This window comes from Myodes glareolus, chromosome 7 (assembly GCF_982192425.1).
Source record: "Myodes glareolus chromosome 7, mMyoGla1.1, whole genome shotgun sequence".
NCBI lineage: Eukaryota > Metazoa > Chordata > Mammalia > Rodentia > Cricetidae > Myodes > Myodes glareolus.
Window position 1 is genome coordinate 73,702,508 of NC_142032.1, and position 24,934 is coordinate 73,727,441.

The window sequence follows — 24,934 nt, forward strand, 5'->3', positions numbered from 1 at the left end:
CCTGAGAATCTCTGGGCAGCTAGTGGTTGAGGAGGAAGGGAGAAACATTTTCTTGAGTACTGAAAGGTGTAAGGGTAGGGTACTCAGCGCCTGCAAACTGTACCTCATCTATGCTTCTGTAAGTAACTCTAAACCCAGAGGCTCACCAAAAGAAAATAGTCATGGAAACGGGAGGGGACTAGTTGGGGAGAGAAAGGGAATCAGTAGGAGTAGGAGGGGGAAAAAAAAGGGTAATGAAGGGTAAATGTAAAAATTATATATATATATATATATATATATATATATATATATATATATGAAAATAAAACCAAAGCTATTATTATATGCAATTAATAAATATTAATAAAAATTTTTAAAGACATATTTCATTTTATAAATGGATTTATTTTCAACTTTTATTTATGTATATGTGTGTCTATCTGTATGTTACACACATGTAGGTACATGAGGAGACCAGTAGAGGGGGTTGGGTCCCCTGAAGCTAGAGGTACAGGCCATTGGTGAGTTGCCTGATGTGGATGCTGGGAGCTGAGATCCCCTGCAAGAGCAGGATGTGCTCCTGACCACGGAGCCACCTCTCCAATCCCAGTGAAAACCTTCAGGTGCCCCTTCCATCTGACTTGTCAACAATTACAATACGGAATAGTTACCTACGGCCAACAGAGCTTCTCACAAAGGTTCCGGCTCGCTGGAACCTGGCTCACTAACCACCCTAGTCTTCCCTGCCCCCTCCCCCAGCCTCTTCAGTCTCTGGTAACCCCCAGTGGACTCTTGATTTCTGTGATATCAACCTTGGCTGAGCCCATGTGAGTAATATCACAAGGCATTGTCCTTGTGTGCCTGGCTCACTATTATCCAAAAGCTGTCCAGTTCTCTTCACTCATTTACTGGCTGATTTATTTGTTTATTCACTTGCCTGGTTTGCAGGTGCGTCCCAAGAGGCAAGGATTCACCTGCCTCTCCTTTGATTTGGATGGGGGTGGGGATGGTCTCCACAAATGGCCATGGAATAGGAGTCTGTGCCTAGGTGTTGGGTTCTGCGATGAATCATTGCGAAGTGTCCTAAGTCAGAAGACCACACTGCTCCTAGCCTGGCAGAGGTACCCTTAGGAGCCTAGACCTGGGGCCCCAGGACAGCCTGTTGTCCTGAATCTGTCACAGATTTATGGAAGTGGGCAAATGCCTTGATCTTCTGATCAAACACGTAAAACTGAAAAACAATCGAGACGGAAATGTGAAGGGGTGGCTTTCTTTCAGCCTTGAGTCTGAGCCTGAGAGACGTGCCATACTAGACAAGCTGCGCTGGCTGGTGACCTGGATTCTCCACAGCAACTTCCTCTTTGACCTTGGGCCAGTCCTCAAGGATAAAAGAACTCCGTTTGGAAACCAACTGGCCCTGGCTCTTTTTTTTTTTTTTTCAACTTGCTGGAGGCCAGGCTTGTAATTCTCACTCCTCCACTCATTCAAATGGCCTAGCTGATTAACAGTCAAGTCCCCCGTTTTCTGCAAGATGTGAGCAATCCACACAGGCTGCTCACTCACGGGACTGTGAGGAAGCCAAAGGACACAGCTCGTGCAAACAGACTTCACCATGGGCGAGCTGTGACACCACGCGACTTCAGGTTGTGTGAGACAAACGCCTGGAGCATGCCTGCCTGGAAGCCGCCTTCAGGGTGGAGTGGCTTTTAAAAGCAAATTAGACACACCTGTGCAGGCAGGATCAGGATTGTAGAACAGGCCTCCCCTAGCCACACCCAGAGGCACACCCCTCACAACCCCTCCAGAAAGCTCCCCTTTCTTTCAGCTGCAAACACCCCGAGCTGAGGCTGGGAGCTCAGCTGACTGCATTGCCATGCGATGACACCCACAGCTGACGCTGAACTGACTCTTTATAATGACACATCATTCTGCCCACTGGCATGGAAGGTAGGGCCGCCATGCCATTCCCCAGCCTCCGTTGAGGACAAAAGACATCAAAGCCAAAGCCTTCAGAAGGATTAGCGCTGGCTCCCAGAGTCTGCATTCTCTCTTGCTGACAACACAGACCTCATTCAGCAGTTCACAGCCCATCGCAAGCCAGTTCTCAAAGAGCCACATTCAACATGTTAGTTCTAAAATTCTAAGGCCATGTTGCTGATTACTAGGTGGTTTGCAGCTTAATAGGGATGGATAGGACTAGGTATTAGAGAGGGAGGGACGAGCTAAATATTTCTATGCCCATGCTATGCCCATTGTCAGTAGCCACCTAGATGACAGACAACTGAGAGGCCAGTCATGCAAAGTGCACACATCTGTACCTGTGGAGGGGCAGGGTTTGGAGGCCCCAGGACGGTGTTGTGGGAGCCAGTGTCCTCCTGTTGGAAGCAAAGGGTCTTCCTGTTAGGACACAGGGTGAGAAAGAAGCGTCTTCCAGGACCTTCAATTTCAACACCTGCCCACTTGCCTAGCCTGTGGTTGCTGTAGCCCAGGGTGGCATCACCTACTGTGGCCTGGGCCCTCCCTCGTCAGTAATAATAATAATAAAATGCCCCACAGGCTTGCTCACAGGCCAGTCTGGTGGGGGCGTTTTTTCAATTGAGGTTCCCTCTTTCAAAATGACTTCAGCTTGTCTCAAATTGATGTAAAACTAGCCAGCACAGATACCCAAGGGAAGTCAGACACCAGAGGGAGGGGAATCTATAGGATGAATATGTGGGAGACAGCCAGGGCCAGGACTCAGCAGACTTTCCCCTCATCCTTTGAGCTGGTGACAAAGGTGGTCCTTAATCTAGGGAGAGGAGGATCACCAAAACTCACGTCCTTTCTTCTAAGGACCCAGTTTTAGGCAGACTATAGAGGGACCTCTGCCAAGGGTATCTTCATAGATGAAGAATCTAAGAAATGGGCACTTGGGCAGGGCAGGAGAGTGTGGGAGGCAGAGAAACCAGTTAGAGGCATTACCAACGCTGCAGGTGTGAACAAAAGGGACATGGACTTGTCGAGGGAGAAAGTGGTTGGACAAGGAGATAGGTTGGCTCTATCTTCCCTTCTCCTTTACGAAATGGCTCCAAGCAATGCTGACAGGCTGTCACTGTGCCCTGCAGGGTGGATATAAGACTTGGGGTGGACCACTTCACAAGTAGACCCAGTATCTGACCCCAGAGTGGGAATACGACACACTCAGAATGGGTCTGATTCTTTACAGTGGGCAGGTCAGGCTGGACCACTAGCTAGGTAAACATGGCCACTTATCTGCTGGCAGCACTTCTTTTCGCCCCACTAGATATCTCCTGAACATTTAGAAAGAGGGAAATAGAGCAAGATCCAAAGGAGAAAACTTCTACATTATCTGCTGGAGCCCTGGACTCAGCCAACACTGTAAGTAGAGCTGTGGCCATCTCCGTTCTGTAAGCCAGTCCCCCCTTCTCTGCTTGTGATCATTTGTAGACATGGGGTACCTGTCTCTTAGAATCCTCTAAAGGCCTAAACAGAAATTCACAAGGCTAAATGGCCAGACCACCCATTAACTCACTGACCAATCATAGGATGTTGTATTAGGCGTGTAAAGAGACAGCGGGTAGAGTCAGGGTGACCTTCAGATTTTGGTTTTTAGAGGGCAGGAGAGTTAGTGCTACCCAGAAAGAGAAATGCAGGATGAGAAGCAGAATGATGAGAGACATTGAGTAGGGGTTGAGGAACTCAGGAGGGTGTGGTTGTACCAGTAGAGGTCTCTAGAAGATGTAAAAAGATAAACCGGGGGCCTCATCTCCATGAGGAACCCCAACCTGCAGCCAAACACTCCCACACTTTATCCCTCTGCTTCTCTGTGGAAGGCAAACCTCATCCTGCTCCTGGAATCCTAAGACAACTCTACAAAGGCCCACTGGCTTGTGCCTGGTTTGACTAGAGATGTGGAAACTCCCAGAGCCATGAAGGATTCCCTGTCTACTCTCAGAAGGCAGAGCTAAAGGGTAGAGGATAGGAATGGAGCTGGTAGGAGGTGGGAACTGAGGGAAAGAGTGGGAGGAAGGGATTTCACTTCTAGAACATCTTTACTTTAAACTAGCAAAGGCTTAGAGCATTAAAATAGACGTTGCTGGTGAGAATACTGTAAGAGGACCGAAGAGCAAGGTAGCATCCTTTTGGAAAGCATTTTGTAACATATATAGCAAGAGTCTTGCAAAAGTCCTTGCTCTAGGACCCAGAAGTTCCATCTCTACGGAATCTGTGCTTGGTAAATAATAAATACCTCATTCTGGACAGCATGATTTGTGAGAATAATGGGGAGAAAATATAAGTCATCCTAAACTGTTGGCATTCAGATTTAAGTTCATCTTACCTTAATTGAGTAAGGCAGGTGTGGTAGTTTGAATGAGAAAGACCTCCATAGGTAGATGTCTGAATATGTGGTCTGTGGTTTGTGGTACTATTTGGGAAGGATTAGGAGGTGTGACTTGTGGGAGAAGGTGTGCCATTGGAGGTGGGCTTTTAAGGTTTCAAACGTACCATTCTCTCTCTCTCTCTCTCTCTCTCTCTCTCTCTTTCTCTCACTCTCTCTCTCTCTGTGTGGGGGGTAGGTGTGTGGAGGGGGGGTGTGGGTGTGTATGTGCCTTGTGGTTGTGTCTCAAGATGTGAGCTCTCAGCTACTGCTCCCAGTGTTGTATCTGCCTACCTGATGCCACGATCCCCACCATGATGGCCATGGACTCCAATTCTTTGAAACCATAAGTCTCAAAGAAATCCTTTCTTCTACAGGCTGCCTTGGCCATGGCGTTTTGTCACAGCAGGTTTGCTCATCATCCCTAGGGTTGTGTTACAGTAGCTAAAGCAAATATTCCTCTAGTCTAGGGGCGCTCCTCAAGGTTGATGGCTCGTGTTAGGTAATTCTTTTGGAGACTGTAGAATATTTGGCGGAGTTATGACTTCTTCCAACTACAGACTGATAACACCCTTTGTCACTGTGGTGACAACCAAGACTATTGCTGGATATTGCTGCATGACCCTTTCCCATGGAAGATAGCATGGCCCCTGGGTAAGAACTACTGTTCCATCCTGTTTATAGCCAGCAGCCTGTGAGGAGCTTGGAGCTTATACAGATCTGCAAACCTCAGGGAAGGGAAGCTAGCTGGTGTATGAGGAGGAAGAGGGGTCAAAGAATGTGTAGTGCCCCTCAAGGGCTCTCAGCTGATGGCCATGCCCGCCTCCACTCAAGCTCATGATGGAATGTTCCCGTAAGGGACAAGTTCAAGAATGCTGACCAGCCAACAGCACCTTTATTGACTCACAGGGTATTTTAAAATAATTGAAGTTAGCTGTTAACATGTTTTTATGGTTTTGCAGGTGTTTTTTGTTTGTTTGTATGTTTTGCTTTCGAGACAGAGTCTTCTGCTTCATAGCCCAGGCTGGCCTTGAACTCTGAGAAGATCCACATGCCTCTGCTTCCCATTAAAGTTGTGTGCCACCATGCCCAGTTGTGAGCATGTTTTTAAATGTAAGCCTTCTTTCTACGATCTTTGAGAATCACAGGTGTAACCAGTTCCCGACACATTTTGTGGGATTAATAATAAACCAGACCCCCAGAGTATCTCCCGTATAAACTTGGACACAAAAGTCCAAACAATATATTAACAACAAAACAAAACAAAAAACAAAACCACTGTAACATAGTATCAAAATATTTATATGCAATGGCCACATGATATTTATTTCAGTTATGCAAGAAGGAAATAATCTAATTACATCAATCGATGCAGAGAAATCCCTAACAAAATTCAACTGAATGATTTTAAAGCATACTAAATAAACTAGATGCCTCAACTTGATAAACCATGTTTGTTTAAAAAACAAACCTAACCAGGCAGTGGTGACTCATGTCTTTAATCCCAGAACTCGGGAAGCAGAGGCAGGCAGATCACTGTGAGTTTGAGGCCAGCCAAGCAAGAGCAAGTTCCAGGACAGCCAAGGTTTCACAGAGAAATCCTGTCTTGCTTAACCAAAACCATACAAACCAACAAAACAAACCTTATAGCGATCAGCTTCCTTAAGATTAGAAAACTCAACGATCTCCCCTTGAGATTAGGAATAAGGGCAAAATATTCATTCTTTCTACCCTTAGTTAACAAAGCAATGGGCATCCCTGTCACTGTAAAATAAGAAAAAGAAGAGAAAGAATAAAGAAGAAGAAATTAAAACTTCTCAGAGGTTGTGGAGGGAGTAAAACTGTCTCTATTTACAAATTACATAATTTCATAGTAAATCTCAAAGAAACAACGAAAACAGCAACACCAAAAAATCATTGGAACTAATAACTGAGTTAACCACAGAAAGAACAGCACACAAAACCCAATTCCCTAAATATAAATATGTGGACCCTGAAGTGATCGTCTACTTTTTTTTTTTTTTTAAGACAAGGTTTCTCTGTAGCTTTGGAGTCTGTCTTGTCTTGGAATTAGCTCTTGTAGACCAGGCTGGCTTCAAACTCACAGAGATCTGCCAGGTTCTGTCTCTTGAGTGCCACCCAGCTGATTCTCTATTTATAGTCACCCTAAAGAAAAATGTAGTTCTTAGGTAAAAGCTTGACAACACATAGGCAGGATCTGTTTGCTAAGGATTATCAAATGATTTTAAAAAGAAAGAAAGAAAAAAAGAAATGGCCCTGTACATCATCTCAAATGATCAAGGAAATCAATTTTTCTCTACTTTATCTACTCCTTAATGTGATTCTTATCAAAATCCCAGCAACTGTTTTGTAGACATAGGTTTATTCTAGCATTTATATGGAAAACCCACAGATCATGACAAAGACTCACTGTATTCGACCTTAGGATTTAACACACAACTGCCACAATTAAGAGAGCCATCATAGCTTCCGTTCTGTGTGCCTGTTCTAAGTGTATAGAAGTTCACTGAGGTTCTAGACTTTGAATCTGGTTAACGCTGGTGTGGTGTTTTTATTTATTTGCAAGATTTTTCAAAATAAAGTTTATAAATTCTTTTTTAAAAATCTAACTATAAAGAGAATCAGTGTTGTAGAACAGAGGACCTAGGCTAAACCTACACAAATAAACCGAACCGATTTGTGAAAAAGGTGCAAGATCCATTCGATGGGAATAAAAACAGTCTCTTTTCAACAATAAAACTAGGACATGGGCATTCATGGCCAAAACAGTAAATGTCAAAATAACAAACAAACCAACCTTCATCTTTAAGAGAATGATAACAGAAACCAGAAATTGGGAGACGGTATTTGCAAAAAAAAAAAACAAAAAAAAAAACATCTAAAAGAGAACTCCTATTCAAAATATATTTAAAACGAACCCTTAACATTCAGCAGTAAGATGCAGACCATGGTGGGGGTGTGTCTTTAGTCCCAACACTTTGTGAGTCTGAGATCAGCATGATCTACACAGGAAGGCCCAGATCAGCCAAAGCTACATACCCTGTCTCAAAAAAAAAAAAAAAAAAACAAAAAGTCACCAAGCTTATTAAAAATGGGCCCAAGTTTTTGAAAACTCAGCAAAGGAAACAAGTAGAGGTAAATAGCATAGGACAGAATGCTCCTTACCATATATCATCTGGAAAGAGCAAACTAAAGGAACTGTGAGGCACCACTATGTCCCTGAGATCCAGTAACGATGTGACTACAATCCAGATCACTGCCAATACCCGGGGAGCACCGGGGAGGATGGGAACCAAGGGGAAGTCCATTTGTTAACAGGAGGACCGTGAGATGGAGGAACAGTCGGAGCAGGTAGCTGGATGGGTTCTTACAAAGCTAAACTTTCCCTTACCACATGATAGAGCAACCACACTTCTTCATATCTACTCAAAGGAGCTACAGCTTATATTCACACAAGACATAAACATGGATATCCACTGCAAGTTTGTGCAACACTTGGGAGCACCCAGGATGGTGCTGGGTAGTTAAGCAAACTCTATCTAGAAAATAGAATGTTATTCAGAAAAAAAAGATGAACTATCAATCCACAAAAAGAAATAGGAATTTCAGATAGATTTTGCTAAATCAAAAAAGTTGATCAGAAAAGACTGCACACTATGTAATTCTAATCACATGACATTGTGAAGAAGATACTTCATTGAAACAATAAAAAGGTCTGTGGTTGGACCTGCAAGATGGCTCCTGAGATAAAGATACCTGTCATGCATGCCTGGCAGCCTGAATTCTATCCCCAGAGTCCATACAATGGTGGAAGGTGTGAACTGACTCCACAGAGGCGTCCTGTGGCACACAGACTCAAACACACACACACACACACACACACACACACACACACACACACACACACTGATGACAATAACATATAAGAATTTTTTTCGAAGAGCTGTGGTTGTCAGGGCATGAAGGATGGGGAGAAATCAGGCAAAGAGGATTTTAGGAATATCATACTATTGTGTAAACTGCATGTGATTACGTATGTCAAAGTGCACAGAATGTATGCCATCAAGAAGAATCTTCACATAATGTATGGGCAGTGAGTGATAAAATGTGTCAATCTGAATCTGCGTCAGTTCTATCAAATGCACCACTTTGGTGGAGGAAGCTCATGAGGATGACTATGAAACTAAAACTAACCGAAGGAAAGAAATCAAAAGTCAGGTGTGGTGGCACGGACCTGTAATTGTAACACTTGGGAAGTGAAGACAGGAAGATCAAGAGTTCAAGGCCATCCTCAGCAACATAGGGAGCTCGAGGCCAGCCTGGGTACCTGTTGGCTGTGTGTGTGTGCATGTGTGTGTATGTGAGAGAGGGACAGAGACAGATACAGAGAGACAGAGATAGAGATAGAGAGACAGAGAGAAAGACAGAGACAGACAGAGAGAAAAAAAGATGAGCCTCAAACTTAGACCTTGTACCATATAAAAGTTAATTCATGAATCATGGACTTAAATATAAAAAGTCAAACTTTAAAGATTTTAGGAAAAAGGAAAATCTCCAGGATGTGGAGCTAGGCAGATTTAACAGTAGAACTATCCATAAGAAAAACAAATATACTATACCTCACTAAAATTAAAATATTCTGTTTTACACAAGACATTATTCAGAGGACGGAAAGATAAGTTACAGAGCAAGACGTCATCTACAAATTACAGTCTGACTTCTAGACTGTGTAAAGAACTCCCAAAATACAACACTAATGATAATAACAGAAAACGAGCAAAAGGTATTTTACCAAAGAGATTAGCTGTCTCTTATCCACATTCCCTCCTAGACCCTGCAAGGTGGGAAGAAATGGTGGGCAGCTCTGAACCTGCACTGGTTCCGCTCTTTGCTGTGCACACAGACCTTTGCTGAACTTTGCTTACAAAGTGGTCAACAAAGAAGATAACAATGACTAAAAAACAAAAAAAACAAAAAAAAACAAGACAGCATGCTATAGTAAATGGCATGACTGGTTTCTTTTTTTTTTTCTTCAAACATCTTTTTAAAAACTTACTTGTGTGTGTATGAGTGTGTGTATGTGCGGGTGTGTCTGTATGTCTCTATTTGTGAATGTGAGTGCTGATGCCCAAAGAAGCCAGAAGAGGGTACTGGGATACCCTGGATATGGAATTACAAGGCGTTTGTAAACCACCTGACGAGGGTGCTGGAAACTAAATTCTTATCCTCTGCAAGAGCAGCAAGTGTTCTTCGCCTCTCTCCAGGTCTCAAGCATCTTATTGTGCTGTGTGCACCCTGATATGATGATGTAATATTGCCTATGGGATGCTGGGAGGGGGTAGGTGCATGGTGGGCACTGTGGTGTCGATCTGAGCTGCTGTGGACAGGCAGCTTGAAAACAAACATTACAGTACGGTTGGTCTGGAACCTGAGACTGCTTCTAAGTGACTAACGGGTAGTGGCCTATGTAGCATGCATTGCGTCTTCAGTGCCTGATTCCCACCCCTGCAGCTCAGAGCAAGGCATTCTAAGAGTTCTACCGATGCTTCTCAGATGCAGGGAAACTGATCTTTCATAGTGTACTGCGAGAAAAAGGGAAGCAGGCATAGTGACCAGAAATCATGGTGACTGGGGGCCACAGAGACTGGGAAACGGTTTGACAATGCAACTAAGCATGCAATCATTATAGGAGCCAGAAATTGAACACTTGGGTACTTATCTCAGAGAAATGAAAATGAATACACACACACACACACACACACACACACACACACACACGGAGTGTGTGCTTGTGCATTTGTGCCTGAACATAAATGCACATGACAACTTCATTTGGAATAGTCAAAAACTAGAAACAAAGCAAAGATGCTCTGATGGGGGAATGACCTGAAAACTGTATAGTGACAGGGAACAGACTCTGCTGCACAACAGCATGGGTGTATTTCAAAAGCATTCTGCCCACTAAAAAAAAAGTCATTTCTAAAAGATAACATGCTGTCTGACTCTGTCTTAGCTAGGGTTTCTATTCCTGTGAAGAGACACCATGACCATGGCAACTCTTACAAAGGAAAACATATAACTGAGGTGGTAGTTTAGAGTTTCAAAAGTTTAGTTCATTATCATCATGGTGGGGAGCATGGCAGTGTGCAGGCAGACATGGTACTGGAGAACAAGCTGCTACATGCTGACTTGAAGTCAACAGGAAGTGGTCTTCTACATTGGGTGGTATCTTGAGCACAGGAAACCTCAAAGCCCACCACCTGCATAGTGATATACTTCCTCCAACAAGGCATATGTACTCCAACCAAGTCATACTTCCTAATAGTGCCATTCCCTATGAGCTTATGGGGGCCAATTTCATTTAGACTATCACAGACCTTCTTTCTATAATATTCCTGAAATGATAAAACTGTACTATTGTCAGTAGCCAGAGTTATGGGTGGTAGACAGGAGAGAAGTAGGTGTGGCTATAAGGGGCAACAAGAGGAATCTGGCTATGGAAGGGCTCTTTGACCTGGGCATCTCAATGTCTAGACTGTGAAACTATAGAATAATTATGTAAGATGCTACCCTTAAAACTCTCTCTTTGTATTTTTTAAACTATACATAGATTTACCATTATCTTAAATTAAAAGGCTAAAGGGAAATGTAAGAGCCAACAAGATGGCTCAGTAGGCAAGGACACTAGCTGGTGAGTTTGAAGAAAGGCCTGAGTTTGCTCTCTAGGACCCACATGGTAGAAGGAGAGAACTGACTCCCATAAGGTGCCCTTTGGCCTCCCCACATGAGCTGTGATATGTGTGTGCCTCCACACAGACACACGCACTAAATAAATAAAATGCATTAAAAAAACAACACTAAAGACTTTATCGATAACCATAGTCTTCTGACTTCTTTGGAACAAATAAAATCCTGCTGCACTAGGCCCACTTTTGCCCACGACCACAGTCAGCTGGAGTGGGTAGTGGCTGCCTCCATTAGGCCAGAGCCACCTGTTTGTCACAGTTCTTGCTTCTTGCTTGTCCCCTAAAATCCCTAGTTTGCCACTTTTATCTTTTCATGTTATTTCCCTGCTTGGGAGAAGATTGTTTGAAAGAAGGAAGTGAGAAAACAATTGGCAATAGACTGTCTTGTGTTTATTTTTAAGTGTGTGTGTGTGTGTGTGTGTGTGCGTTCTCAGGTGTGTGCAGGGTATTCAATTCTGAACGTCGTTCCTCAGGTGCCATCACCTTGTGTTTTGAGACAGGATCTCTCACTGAAACTGAAACTTTTCCATTCTACCAAGTTGATTGGCTAGTGAGCTCCAGGGAATCCTCCTGTCTCTACCTCACCAGTGCTGGGATTAAACCTGCATGCCATTGAACCTGGCTTTATATGTAGGTTCTGTAGGGTTAAACTCAGGTTCACATACTTGGGTAGCACACACTTCCAACAACAAAAATATTTCCCAGCCCCAGGCTGCTTTTTAAATCTGATGACTTCAATCAAAGAGGTCCATAACCGTTAATCCAAAATGTTCGCACGGTGGGAGTCAATGAGAAGGTCTCTGACTTCGTTCACCAGGGCATTAAGCTAATATTCTCAAACTTAAAATGGATAATGACAACATTTGGATACATACTACTCAATAAAATAGTTAAAAGTCCATTCTTCGACTGTGAAAACCTTTTCTGACTTGGAAACAACTTTGCGTTAAATCAGCTCTGCATTCAAACATGTGCAAATCCTTTTAATCTCTGCCATGTCCACAGAAGCTGCTGAGTAGATACAATCTGGAGATGTGCTCAGCTCTCATTACATCAATTTTAAAAGCACAGGATAAACAGTAGTGGTCATGACTTGTGAAATGGGGCCAGCTGTCGTGCTAAGGGACGGCTGAGGATGTAGAGGCGAAATGGCCCCACAGGTACAGATACATCACACGTATCCAGGGGGCTGTGTCTTCCCTTGCCTCTCGCTGGACACAGATGTTGGGGGCCAGTGTAATCAAGAGAGCTGTGCAGCAGGAGGCGGAGAAGCCTCCTGAACCCACCTGGTGGTCCGAGGTGCTGTTCTCGTTGCCCATGGTGACTCAGGGTGCCCAGCGTCCCTCAGAAGGGTGTCAGAGAGACTGGAAAAAATGAAAGGGCATAAACATCTGGGAAGTGGAAGGAGAGCTAAGGTCTCTCTCTTCTGAGCATCTCCCCAAACTCAGAGCCAGACAATGGTAAATGTTTATCTCTTCAGCCACATCATGGAAAATCACTTTGGGTTCTCTTTTGCAACATGCCACCCAGACTTCTTTCCCAGAGCGGGCTGCCGCTTTCACTCCCCACCCAGGCTTGGCGGCAGCTTCTGACAGGCAAGTTTGTTCCTGAGTCTGAGTGAACGCCAGCGTGCACACATATGCACAAACACAAACGAACACAAAAGGCTCCCCTTAATGCCAAGAAGCCTGGGGAACCCCGCTCCCAGGAGGATTTTCTGTTTCCAATTGTACGCAGTTTGGAAAGTCAGTGCGGCTGCTTTCTTGCTCTGGATGACAGTGCAGCCCGCTGCCAAGCATTAGGAGGCGGAAAATCTACTTCTCTCCAACAACATGGTTGTGGTTGTTCTTCCCTCTGAACACTAGTCTCATGAGCGCAGCTTCACTTCTGTGTATGTCTTTAAAGAAAGCAGAGCCGGGCTCCTTGCTGAGAAAAATAGGAATCTTGGGGGCCAGGCTAGGAATAAATACTCTTATGAAGCTGCCAAGACAAATAGAAATCGTGCTGTGGGGCATTCGGGGACAGCATTGACAATCCTCCTAGCTAAAATGTGCCCTGCACAGAGAGGTCCTGCCCTTTGCCTGGTATCACACACTAGAATTCAGGGACCAAGCTGAAACCTTTCCTTTATTTTCTTCATGGAGAAATTAAACCACAGAAACTTTGAGGGGAAAAAAAATCAGATGCATTTTAAAGCCGGTGCCTCGAAGAACACCAGTCTGAAGGAGTGTGGAGGACCAGAGTTCAAACCCCAAAAGCCAAGTAGGAAGCCAGATGGGGTTGCCTGCATTTGTAATTCCAGCATTCCTGCCACAAGATGGGAGGCAGAGGCAGAAGAATGGCAGGGAGTTTGCAGGTCAGCTAGACTGGAGGACACAGCCCAGAAACCAGACCTTGCTGGCCTTGATCGGTAGGTGGTGAGGATTCCTGAAAGTTGTCCTCTGACCTCTGCAAGTGAACTATATAGCAGGAGTCTGACTTCCGGCATGGTTGTGTGCATGTGCACACACACACACACACACACAAATTAAAATGAATTAATTTTAAAAACAAAACTTAAAATTAACCAATTGGTTTGCTTCGTTATTCAACCAACATTGATGGAGTAACCTATCCATGCTATGCGTACTGAACAATCGCAGATCAATAAAATGTAAGTATTATGAGCAGGCCCAATTAAATGAATCTGGAGCCTGGGAATGTGGCTCAGTGAGCGAGCCCTTGTCTAGAATACACAAGACCTTGGTCCAATCCCAGCACGGATAAAATAAAATACCTCAAAACTGATGAAATGGCAGTAATGTCACCCTCGTGCACAAGTCTCTTGTTCCTAACTGTTAAATTAAGAGAATATAGTTTATCAATAATTTTAGACAATTTGTTTTGAGTATTCACCCCACATACTAAGTTGTAGAATGAAAAAAGTCATTTATTTAAAATTGATCTGTACCATTTATTTTTCTTTTGTTCATTTTAAAAGACTCCTAATAAGCAAATAATGTTGCTAGAATCATTATTCCTTAATCAGTTATTAGATTCCTTGTATGTACTAGGCTAAAATACATGGCATTAAATGTCACATGGTCCATTGTAATTTTAATTTTTTTCCTTTTTAGCCTTTTTGAGACAGGGTCTCTCTACACATCACTAGCTGTCCTGGAACTCACTATGTAGACCAGGCTGGACATAAACTTGCAGAGATTTGCTTGTCTCTGGAATTAAAGGCATACACCACCATGCCCGGGTATAATATTAATTTTTGATACTCATTCACTAAATATATTTAATAATTTTATTAAAAACCATAAAAGTTCCCCCCTCCCAAAGTTCCCTCAAACTCAGTGTTGCTAAGGATGGCCCAATCCTCCTGCCTCCACCTTCCAAATGCTGAGCTGGCTTTTTGAACAGGCAAAAGCAAACGGCAAAACTTCTGACACAGCATGACTCTGAGATGGCGAAGAGAAGATGGCAGAGTCACATCAGAGCCCTCCTCTGGGGACTACAGGACAGGCATCCTTCAGCTGGCCCAGGCCAGAAAGGCAGGTGCCCTATCTCTTTTTCCACTTACCTTCGGGGATAGTCTGAACTTTGGAGGTTTCAGCCCACGGAAAGTTTGCTTTTCAACAACTGGACTTTCTCCTTATCCTTTCAAAACCCAGTGAGGTCTAAACTGAGCCCTGCTCCAGTTGGACGAACGACCGTTCCCCACCCTGGTGCTGTCACCGACCAGCTGGTTTCATACCTGGGCTGTGGCTGAGCTTATCCAAGCCTTCCTGCCTGAGACTCTGCACCTCCCAGCTGGTCCCTCCCAGGGCCTCTCTGCCGAGCATTTTCCCCTTGGTGACGTTAGTTAGCAGAGGCTCCTTTCTGAGCCGGCTTATTCTAACCAAAGCTGCCCCTGCCCTCTGATTGGTCACGCCTAGCCTTGCTTGCTTTTGTGCACGAGATCAGGGAACAGATCTCTTTCTAGAAAGAAGTCACGTGTTCACAGAGCTTCTTGTGTGCACCTGGGGAAATTCCACCGCAGATACTATGGGAAGACAGAGAAAACTCGTGGAAAGCGGATGACGTGGCAGTCTGGCACGCTTGGTGTGTGCTGAATGAACTTAGCCAGGCGTGGCTTGGGTTTCAACTAGTGAAGTCATAAAAAAAAAAAAAAAGCACTGTGTGACTGGATTTGCTGATAGGCAGGCTGCCTGCCCTCTGGGGTGAAGGAGACCTACAGACCTGATAGAGCCCCAGGCACCCAGACAAACTCCCACCCACTGGATTCTACTCCCATGATTCTTTCATTTTTTACTTCCAGTGAAAGAAAGTACCTGCAGAAGGCTCTGACCCTGTGACCAGAGAGAACCCATTCAGGGAAACAAATGGGCATTTTGTTCAAGGATCCCTGGGTACCAGGTGAATACTACACACTCCCTGGAGGTGTTGAAGGCCCCTCTTGGGGAGAACTGGGGCCCAAAGAGCTTGAGAGTCCATTTTGCATTTGAATAGAGCAGAATTGTGTGTGTGTGTGTGTGTGTGTGGGCATGCGCCCAGATCACCAACTTTCTAACTGCACAATGGAATATTATTCAGCCATAAAAAGAAAGCATTGGTTCATGATACCGCTCTGTTAAGTGTCCAAAGTGTTGAGAAGTGAAAGGAGACAGACACAGTAGGCCACACATCGGGTGACTCTGTTTATATTGACAGAATTGACAAATCCACAGGGACAGAAAGAGAAGATGTGGTTCCCAGGAGCTAGGGGAAGAATAGAACAGCTGAATGGTTGGGTGCAGGGATTTATTTTGGTGTGATAAAAGTATTCTAGAGGGGCTAGAGAGATGGTTCAGTGATTAAGAACACCGACTGCTCTTCCAAAGGACCCAGGTTCAATTCCCAGCACCCATATGAAGGCTCGCAACTGTCTGTAACTCCAGGATCCAACACTCTCACACAGACATACATACAGGCAAAACATAAATAAAATTTTTTTAAAAATATTTAAATAAAATATTCTAGAATTAGAGGTAGTAACTCTACCAGTGAAACCCTGGAACAGTATGTGTACAGATGGTTTTACTGAGTTGCTTGCTTAAAAATTAAATGTGTAAATTTATGTTACCTGAATTTCATCACAACTATTTTCTTGAGTTTTTGAGATTTGTAGTTCCGGGTGGTTATGCAGCCCAGGCTGGCCTTGAACTCCTGATTCTTCTGCCTGCACCTTCCAAGCACTGGCATCAAAGGTGCACACTGCCATGCCTGCCTATAGTTCTCGTAAAGCTGTATTTCACATTGTAGGGTTCTGTGTAATCTATAGTTGGGGCGGGGGAGGAATTCTAGCATTGGGGGGAGAGGTTTGAAGATTGTTTCTGTTGTGTTTATCAGATGTCAAGGTTCAGAAAAATGGGGAAAAAGAACTCTTAAATGACAGGGGAATTTTTCCAGGCTAGAGAAAAACCCTATGAAGCAAAGGTCTTGGACGAGCAGTGGCGGATGAAGAAGGGAATCTTGAACAGATGTTAAACCCAGTGAAAGCTAGACAACGGGAAGTGGAAGGAGTGGGAGACTGCTCCTGAAGGAAGGGGGAAGCAAGAAACTGGCCAGCTCTGAGGTACGCAGGGCTCTGAAAGGGGGGGGGGGGCATGCTCAGTGCCCAGTTTTCAGTTCCATGTATTTTGGTGACATGACTCCTTGTCACTGACCCCCAGATCTCCAGCTCATACTCAAAAGGTGTGAGTGTTCAGTTAGTGTTCAAGATTTCTCCAAGAATGTGAGTGGGTTCAGGGCCCAGAGCCATGAAGGGTCAGCTCTGGGCAGGGAACCATGGCTGAGTGCCTGAGGTGAACGTAGGGAATGCCACGGATGTAGAGGTAAACACAGCAGTGCGTTACCCTCTCTTGGTACGGGTGCCTTGCTTGGGATGCCTCTCTCTGCCCTGGAGACATCTGTCCTCTTCCAATGCCTTTCCATGATTGTCTCTCAGTTGCTGCTTATGAGAACATCAGTCAAGTTGTAGATTAAGGCCTACCAGTATGGCCTCATTTTACTATAAGCCCCTCTTCAGGATTGTGTCTCCAAATATGGCCATATCCCCAGCACTGAACCTTATGAGCTTAATATACAAACAGAATTTGGAATCTATCAAAAGAAGAAATTTGAAGACACTTGGAAAAACAAAGCCAAAGAATTATTATTATTATTATTATTATTATTATTATTATTATAAAAAGCCTTAGAGAAGACCTGCAGGGCTCAGAGTGGGGCAGATCAGACATCTGAACTCACTGGCTTCAGTAGTCTAGAGGTCTCCGGATACACTGCTAACTGCTTACGGGGGCTGCTAGTGTATAAAGTGCCAGGCGTTTAACTGGTGAAGACACAGAGGACCTGGCCTGGAACAGAGAAGATATGAGAAAGTGGGGCTTTGCAGGGGAGAGTGGAGTTGGGTAATTGTCTGGGCCCGCTTGGTCCTGGTGCTGGAAGATTAAAGGGACAGAGAAGAGGCTGGGGAGGACAAGACAGACGTGCAAAAAATGAAAAAATACCCCCAGGCACCTTGCCCAGAACCATGCTGCCGGCAACTGCTCTTGAGAAATGAGCACCAGCCCCAAATCTGGACCTGCGTCCTGTACTCAGGCAACACCTAGGCCTTTGACACAATGTTCTAGTTTCATTTCTGTTGCTATGATAAACAACCCTGACTAAAAGCAGCTAAGGAGAAGAATTTATCTGGTTTACAATCCCAGGCTCCACTCCATTAGTGAAGGGAAGGCAAGGCAGGAAAGAAATCAAAGTGTCACATCCAGTGAAGAAAAGAGAGAGAGAGAGAGAGAGAGAGAGAGAGAGAGAGAGAGAGAAAGCGAGAGAGAGAGAGAGAGAGAGAGAGAGAGAGAGAGAGAGAATAAACACAAGGATTGAGATCCTTGCTGCTCCTTCTCAGTTCCTCCTGGTGCACTTTGTTCAGGACCAGCAGTCTAGGGAGCAGCACCGCCCACATTCATGGGGATCTCCCCACCTCAATTAAACATCAAGACCATCCCACACAGACACGCCAGCAGTCAACCTGATGTAGTAATTCCTCCTTTCCAGGTGATTCTAGGTTGTGTCAAGCAGCTAAAACTAATCAACAGGAATGTGTTGCCCATGTGAAGATTCGGGTCAAAGAACCAACTGTCCTAGTCAGACACAAGTAGGCTTCCTCTTGCTTTAGTTACCCTGGAGCTGAAAACCCAAGGCACCCAGGACTAGAAGCTTTTTATTGTGGAATATTCCTTTACACTGTCTGAATATATGTTGCCATGATTGGTTTAATAAAGCAGCAGACTGGCCAATAGCTGGACAGGATAAGGTTAGGCGGGAAAACTAGACTAAGGACACTGGGAGGAAGAAGAAGGGAGGAGTCAGAGAAGCCGCCAGTCAGACATCAGAGGAAACAGGAGGTACAAGATGAAAGAGAGATAATGTCACGTGGCAGAATATAGATTAATATAAATGGATATATATTCATATACATACATATATATTTAAGTTGTAAGAGTTAGCTATTAATAAGCCTGAGCTATTGGCTGAGCATTTATAATTAATAAGACATTTCTATGTGGTTATATAGGAGCAAATGCTGAAACACAGAGAAGCTCTGCCAACATTTTATCATTATGACTGTTATTGAAGGGAGGTGGCTCATCTTGAACAGTTATTATTTGCTGAGGGCATAATCCTGGTACTATGTTTGGTTCATGTATAATCTTTGTAGCCAACCTATACGGTCAGAACTATTATTGCTCTTCAGCAGGTGAGGAACCAGAAACTCACTAAAGTCAGATGTGGCCAAAGGGTGGGAACCCTACCTAAAGGTGGAACTAGAATTCCGGGTGGGAGTGGTTTTTTTTTTTTTTTGCTTTTTAAATTGTTTTTATTGAGCTATAGATTTTTCTCCACTCCCTTCCTTTTCTCCCCCTTCCCTTCTACCTTTTCCCATGATCCTCATGCTCCCAATTTACTCAGAAGATCTTATCTTTTTCTACTTCCCCTGTAGATTAGATCCATGTATGTCTCTCTTGGGGTCCTTTTTGTTGTTTAGGTTCTCTGGGGGAGGCAGGACTTTTTGATCCTCCCCTATGACCCTTTCTTCCCAGGGCATGAGCATGGGAGGTATTTCCTCAGAGTATCTCAACCACACATGAGACAGTTGCCCATAGGGGGCATATGCTTCTATAGATTCATCACAAGGCAGAATTTACTGACATGCTGTATCTCAGGGGAAAACAAAACAAAAAAACAAAACAACCACATTACTGGACCTCATAGGCTGGCACACACAGGGTTGTTACCATAAAGCCAAGTGCCTATTGTGGCCTGGAATAAGAAAGCTGGTTGTCAAGCAGATCAGGGTATTCAGCTTGACCAGAGCTGCAGTTGTTCCCCCTTGGACATAATATGTGGCTACTCTGAGGAGGGCCATGAGTGGGTCACCGGGTAACGGGCATCAGCCCCTGATAACTGCTCCTGGCTCCTGGGTAAGGCCCCTGGGTTCTGTCTTACTCCAGCGATGCAGACAGCTGGCGCATTCAGACAAGGGAATCTTGGGGAGCAAAATGAGCCACACTCATTGACCTGAGTCACTGTCCATTACTAAGGTCACACCAAGAATAGACCTGACTGGACATTTACTTTTGTTAACTTAGTGGTGGCTGCTGTGACCACGGTTGGTGCCACCATTCCCCTTGGACACAGCCAACAGTCACCATTAACTGTGGTTGTTAGATACCACCTCTGACTCCTGCCCTGACCACCATCAAGCACCCGGGGCTACCTTTGCCAGTGTGAATGAAAGCACATGAACACAGACCATGCGTGCTGGTTGCATTCCTTACTGTGATAAAATACAGAGCAGGAACAACTTATGTGTAAGACGGATTTCTTTGTTGTGGCTTGAAGTTTCACGGGAGGCAATGCATGGCTGCCATTCACAGGGCGACTCCACCCTAAACTCTGTGGCAACAGGAGCTTGCTCACACCAAATCAGAAAGCAGAGACTGGACCTGTAGGTGGAAGGCCCATTCGCAGGCAGCCCACTTCCTTTAGTAAGGTCCAACCTCCTGGAAGTTCCATACCTCCCACAACAATTCTACTATCAGGGACCAAGTGCTCAAATACATGACCCTATGGGGGTGGGGTTATTTCACATTTAAACTATAACACGATCTTTTCAGCGACTACCCCAGGCGCTGGAGCTGTGTCCTTTATGATTGATGAGGGACGGGGCTTCAGGACAGCTTCACTTTGAAGGCAGTAGAAGGGACAGAGTCCCTCAGCATGGAGACCACCAATTCCACTACTCACATGGTATGTAAACTCTGGTACGTCAGCTTCTCCATACTCAGTTTTGTCATTTCTAAATGGGCATCATGATATTACCTACCTCACCAGGCTATGGTGAGCTCACTCCAATAAAGCTCTCAAAGAATCAGACTTTGGATTGTGTGTTTGTTTTGTTGTTGTTGTTGTTGTTGTTGTTTGAGACAGGGTTTCTCTGCGTAGCCCTCGCTATCCTGGAACTTGCTCTGTAGAGAGTGAGAGATCCGTCTACCTTTGCCTCCCAGTAGCTGGGGTCAAAGGTGTGTACCACCACCGCTCAGTGAAGCCAGACAGTTAGTGAACCGTGGACTGATTAGTAACAGTGGGTCTCTGGAACCTCCAAGCAAATTCCTGTATAAAATGAAGCTTTCCCCCAAACACTAAAGTTGTGAACTATAAACACTACTAGCTCATCACACTAGGAAAAGTTCACACACACACAAAAAAAGCACAAAGCACAAAGCACAGCTAACTAACTTGTGCACTAGCTGAAAAAAGTGGTTGACTATGGGAAAGAACAGTATAGGCCTGAGGAGGAGAAAGTAAATGCTTTCAGAAGCTTCTTGTCAAGCCATTTATATTGAAATCGTTGCATGGCTAGTGACTCAGGCCAATCCTCAGTATGGCTACTCATGGACATTGGATGCTTATATAGCTACAGATCCATCTTTCTGCCTTCTGATCCACTCTGATGTGAGCAAGCCACGCACATGCTTCCATTCCCATGTCTCGCCATTACCATGGATCAATATCCTTGATGCCAATCCAAACTAGATTCTCTCAGCTGCTTCTGCCAATTATTCTGTCTCATTGATGAGAAATAGAACTTAGAAGTGTGGACGAGAACAACTATACAGGAGCTTCACATGGGTGGGTCAGATGGAGAACACCACTGCAGCCGGGACTGTGAGTCTGGGCTGTGCAGGCGTGGGGAAGAGGGGAACTGGAGAACCAGAGATGAAGCTACTTGGGAGCAACTGCATCCATGATGGGACAGAGACATAGGGAGGTTTTCCAGCCCCACCTGCCCTGGGACAGCACTACATGTAACCTGCTGGACTTTGTGGCTATGTCAGTGAATTAATATCATATATATATATATATATATATATATATATATATATATATATATATAAAATTTCTTTTTCCTTGGTGCATTTCAAACATTTGATAAATTCTGGAGTTTCTCCGGATACAGATGGAATTGTTGGGAAAATATGAAGGTCATCTTCTCTACTACTTCCTTTCATCTGTGAAGAACTGAGGCTTGGGAGGTGTCAATGATTTCCCCCAGCATCTCTTAGCATGAAGGAGCTGGACCAAGGGCCAGCCTCACACAGTTAGTCTCATGCCTGCAAGGTGCTTCTCTGGGGCAAGAGCCAAGAAGCCAGTACGGATGAGAGGTTTATGCCCTGCCTGCTACGGCCCTGGTCATCAGTCCACCGGCTGCACCAGCAGAAAGTGGGGCCCAGGTCATATTACTCACCATGAGAAGATCGGGGTGGCTCCAGCAGCTTGGTCAGTCCAGTTGCCCACATCAGCTTGGTCCTCCAGGCAGCCAGCCAGCCAGCCAGCCAGCCAGCCCTCTTCCTAGGCAGCCAGGAACCTCAGCTTCTCCCTGCTGGGATCCAGTTCAGTTGCTCTGACACCCTACCTTGCACAGCAAAGCACAGAGCTACTTATAGCTCTGTTATCATGTTCCCACTTCAATACAAACAAACAGCTGTCGCCTGGGAGAGAGATTTACGAAGAGACATTGCCTGGTTGTCACTCTGGCAGGAGACTTTTATGAGTACCGAGGACTTGCTTGTTCCCTGAGGTCTGAGTGAAATGATAGCTCTTCCTTCACACCCTCCCCTGTGGGTCTTGTATTTTTCCCTTCCTCCATTTCTCAGGCCTCTGAGAAATTTGGACATCCACAGTTCGTTCCCACAGAACTTTAGAGCATGGACAATCTAGGACCCCCTGCTCCCAGGACTCTGATTAGAGACAACACTGACATAGTCACTCCTGCTGGGACATGTAGACAGCCTGGACTGGCTGCTCCAAAGCTAGCTCCGCACGACTGTGCCATTTTTACCAGCCAGCTCACATCAGGAGCACTCAGGATAGTCCCACTACACAGGCTGGTTATGGGGAGTCTGAACCTGTGGGGAGAGGCTTCCTGATGTTGCCCCCACCCCCCCTACACACATACTCACTTTGTCTTGCTTTATTAGATCTTGGTAGGAGTGATTGGGGATGAACTGGAAGAAGCAGTTAAACTTTACCCACGCAGGTAAATAGAGCAAAGAGAAGCAAAAGCCCCAAGGCATAGGAGGCCGGAGAGGGTGAGCCCTTGGGAATGCACGATCTCAGATAGACTTCAAAGATCTGCTGCCTATGCAGATTTGAGCTGGAGTCTAAGGGACAGGGAAACCCCAGATGACATCTGAGGATATATATATATGTATATACCTACTTCTCCCAGGGCCTCGTGAGTGTAGGCAAGGTGTCTACCAAAAAGCTACACTCCCAGTATAAACACGTTTATAAGCAGAAAACCCACAAAAACAAAATTGAGATTTCGAAACTGCCTTTGAAAAAAAACTTAGCAGTAATCTAACAAGACTTTCCCATGCCCACAGAAGGATGTTTCCCAACTGAAGTGGACACCAAGTTGTTTCCCAGACTTCTCTGTTTACAAACGTGTCCCCTCTTCTCCATAGCTTGTCTCTGTCTGGGATGTTGAGGAGCTTATAAAAAGGAAGCCGAGGCCTGCCGTTGGTTAGATCAAGCGAAAAGATTGCTGAAACAAGGGAACTGTGAACAGGGGTCGGAGCTGAGGCAAGTCCCAGCTAATAGGGTCGGAAGTAGACGAGGACTGAGTAAGTGCATGAACTGGGGCAGAGAGCAGTCCAAGTATGGTGAAAAGGGACACAAGGTACTCGGTGAGATGGGAAGAGAGGCCGTAACCAAATTGAGAACATAGGCTAGCTTGGGAGGCAGAGCTTCTGGAGGTGGAAGCGCTCTGCCCTGAACCCTGGTGTTGTATTTTAGTGGGGAGACAGAGAATGATATCATAGGATGTTTGAAGTGTGTCTTGGCGGCCCAGCCCATCAGCACCATCTTGATTTTGGGGGATGAAGACCCAGGTACTTTTGACATCGCTGTCTGTCAAGCTAGCCCTCTTAAAAGTAGAACCTGGGTTAGTTATAGACTCTCCAGTGCGCTCTGGGTATTGCTAGTAGTGGGAAATTCACTACCTCCTGATGATAGACATTCCAGCCGGAGAAGGTCATTCTGGATCCCTGGGAACTTACTTCCATTGTTCCATTATCTGCATCCCATCAGGATTCTGGAAGTACTCTCCCAGGGATCTCTGAACCATGATCACATCACTGGGCACGGGCTGGGTGGCAGTCAGTGATGCCGCCTGCAGACTAGCGAGAGCCATCCCATTGAATTTCCGCACCATCATTCTAACTAGCTACTAGCCCAACTTCAATTTACCTCGTTCTGGGATTACACTGAGCTAGCATGTTTCTCTGTCTCTACGGCTGGTGACTGAAAGCGAGCCAGTCCACAGCCGACCACAGGCATATCCCAACAGAAACCGAGAGAACCACCCAGAAAAGTAGCTGGCCTACCTGAAAGTGTTCGCCCACAGAAGAAAAGCTAATGAGGTCTCTCTTGTTTCAGATCATCAAGTGTTTGGGGGTAGTTTGTGAGGTAGCATAAGTGAACCAATCAGATTTCACCACAGGTCCTGTTAAATCCCTTTCACAGCAGCCCTGGTTGGCACTGGGACCCGTGAATCTGATTACAAAGAACACCGCACAAAGGAGGTCTGCGCAATGGGTCCCTCAGTTCAGATGGTAATTGACAAGCATGGCCTTTGCCTGATGGTCGCTGGGGCCAGTCTATGGCAGACTTAGGCTTCTGGGATGAGGCTCAGAGGATCCTGTTCTGAAAGAACAATATGATATTAGCTCTGCAGAGCCCCTGGGCTCTCAGTGAAAACATGAACTCGCATCTGGATTTGCGGCAGCGGGTCTCTGCTCCTGCCGCACGGATATGTGACGACACGCTCCAGGATGTGGTTCTCTTATCCCCTCTTTCCACATGCCCCTCTCTGCTGACGAGATTAGCAGCAACCGCACGGCTTATGCAAACAAGCTGAAGCAACCCACAAAGAATTCAGACATCAGTTTGAATCCAAAACCTGAGCTGCGTGGTCACATTTGGGAATCGAATGCAGTATCGATATAATTGGGAACTGTGGGCTCAGGGAAGGGGTGAGGCAGGCTAGAGTGAGGACAGAGACTGTTCCAGGCCAAACCACATGACAGCCATCTAAAGGGGAGGAGGGATGGCATGCGAGTCAATTACAGCAGTGTCAAAGGTATCAGTAGTAACAAGACATCTGTTAAGGCCCGACTGAGAAACTGAACACATCTGCCCTCCACATGACATTGTAGGA

The 24,934-nt window shown here is 45.2% G+C and overlaps 1 protein-coding gene across 19 annotated transcripts in view; it reads right to left on the minus strand.

Moving 5' to 3' along the window:
- The window catches only part of Tacc2 (transforming acidic coiled-coil containing protein 2), a 212,040-nt gene that overhangs the window by 171,126 nt on the left and 15,980 nt on the right, over positions 1-24,934 (minus strand). For 10 of the 19 annotated variants that reach the window (XM_087908374.1, XM_087908370.1, XM_087908372.1 and 7 more), the window contains exons 2-4: positions 21,959-22,093; positions 12,411-12,488; positions 2,298-2,354 (exon numbers count right to left, since the gene is read on the minus strand). In XM_087908374.1, the coding sequence (XP_087764500.1) occupies positions 2,298-2,354; positions 12,411-12,443 (90 nt within the window). In that variant the 5' untranslated portion in view covers positions 12,444-12,488; positions 21,959-22,093. The other 9 variants (XM_085693196.2, XM_085693192.2, XM_085693197.2 and 6 more) reach the window with 9 other exon arrangements.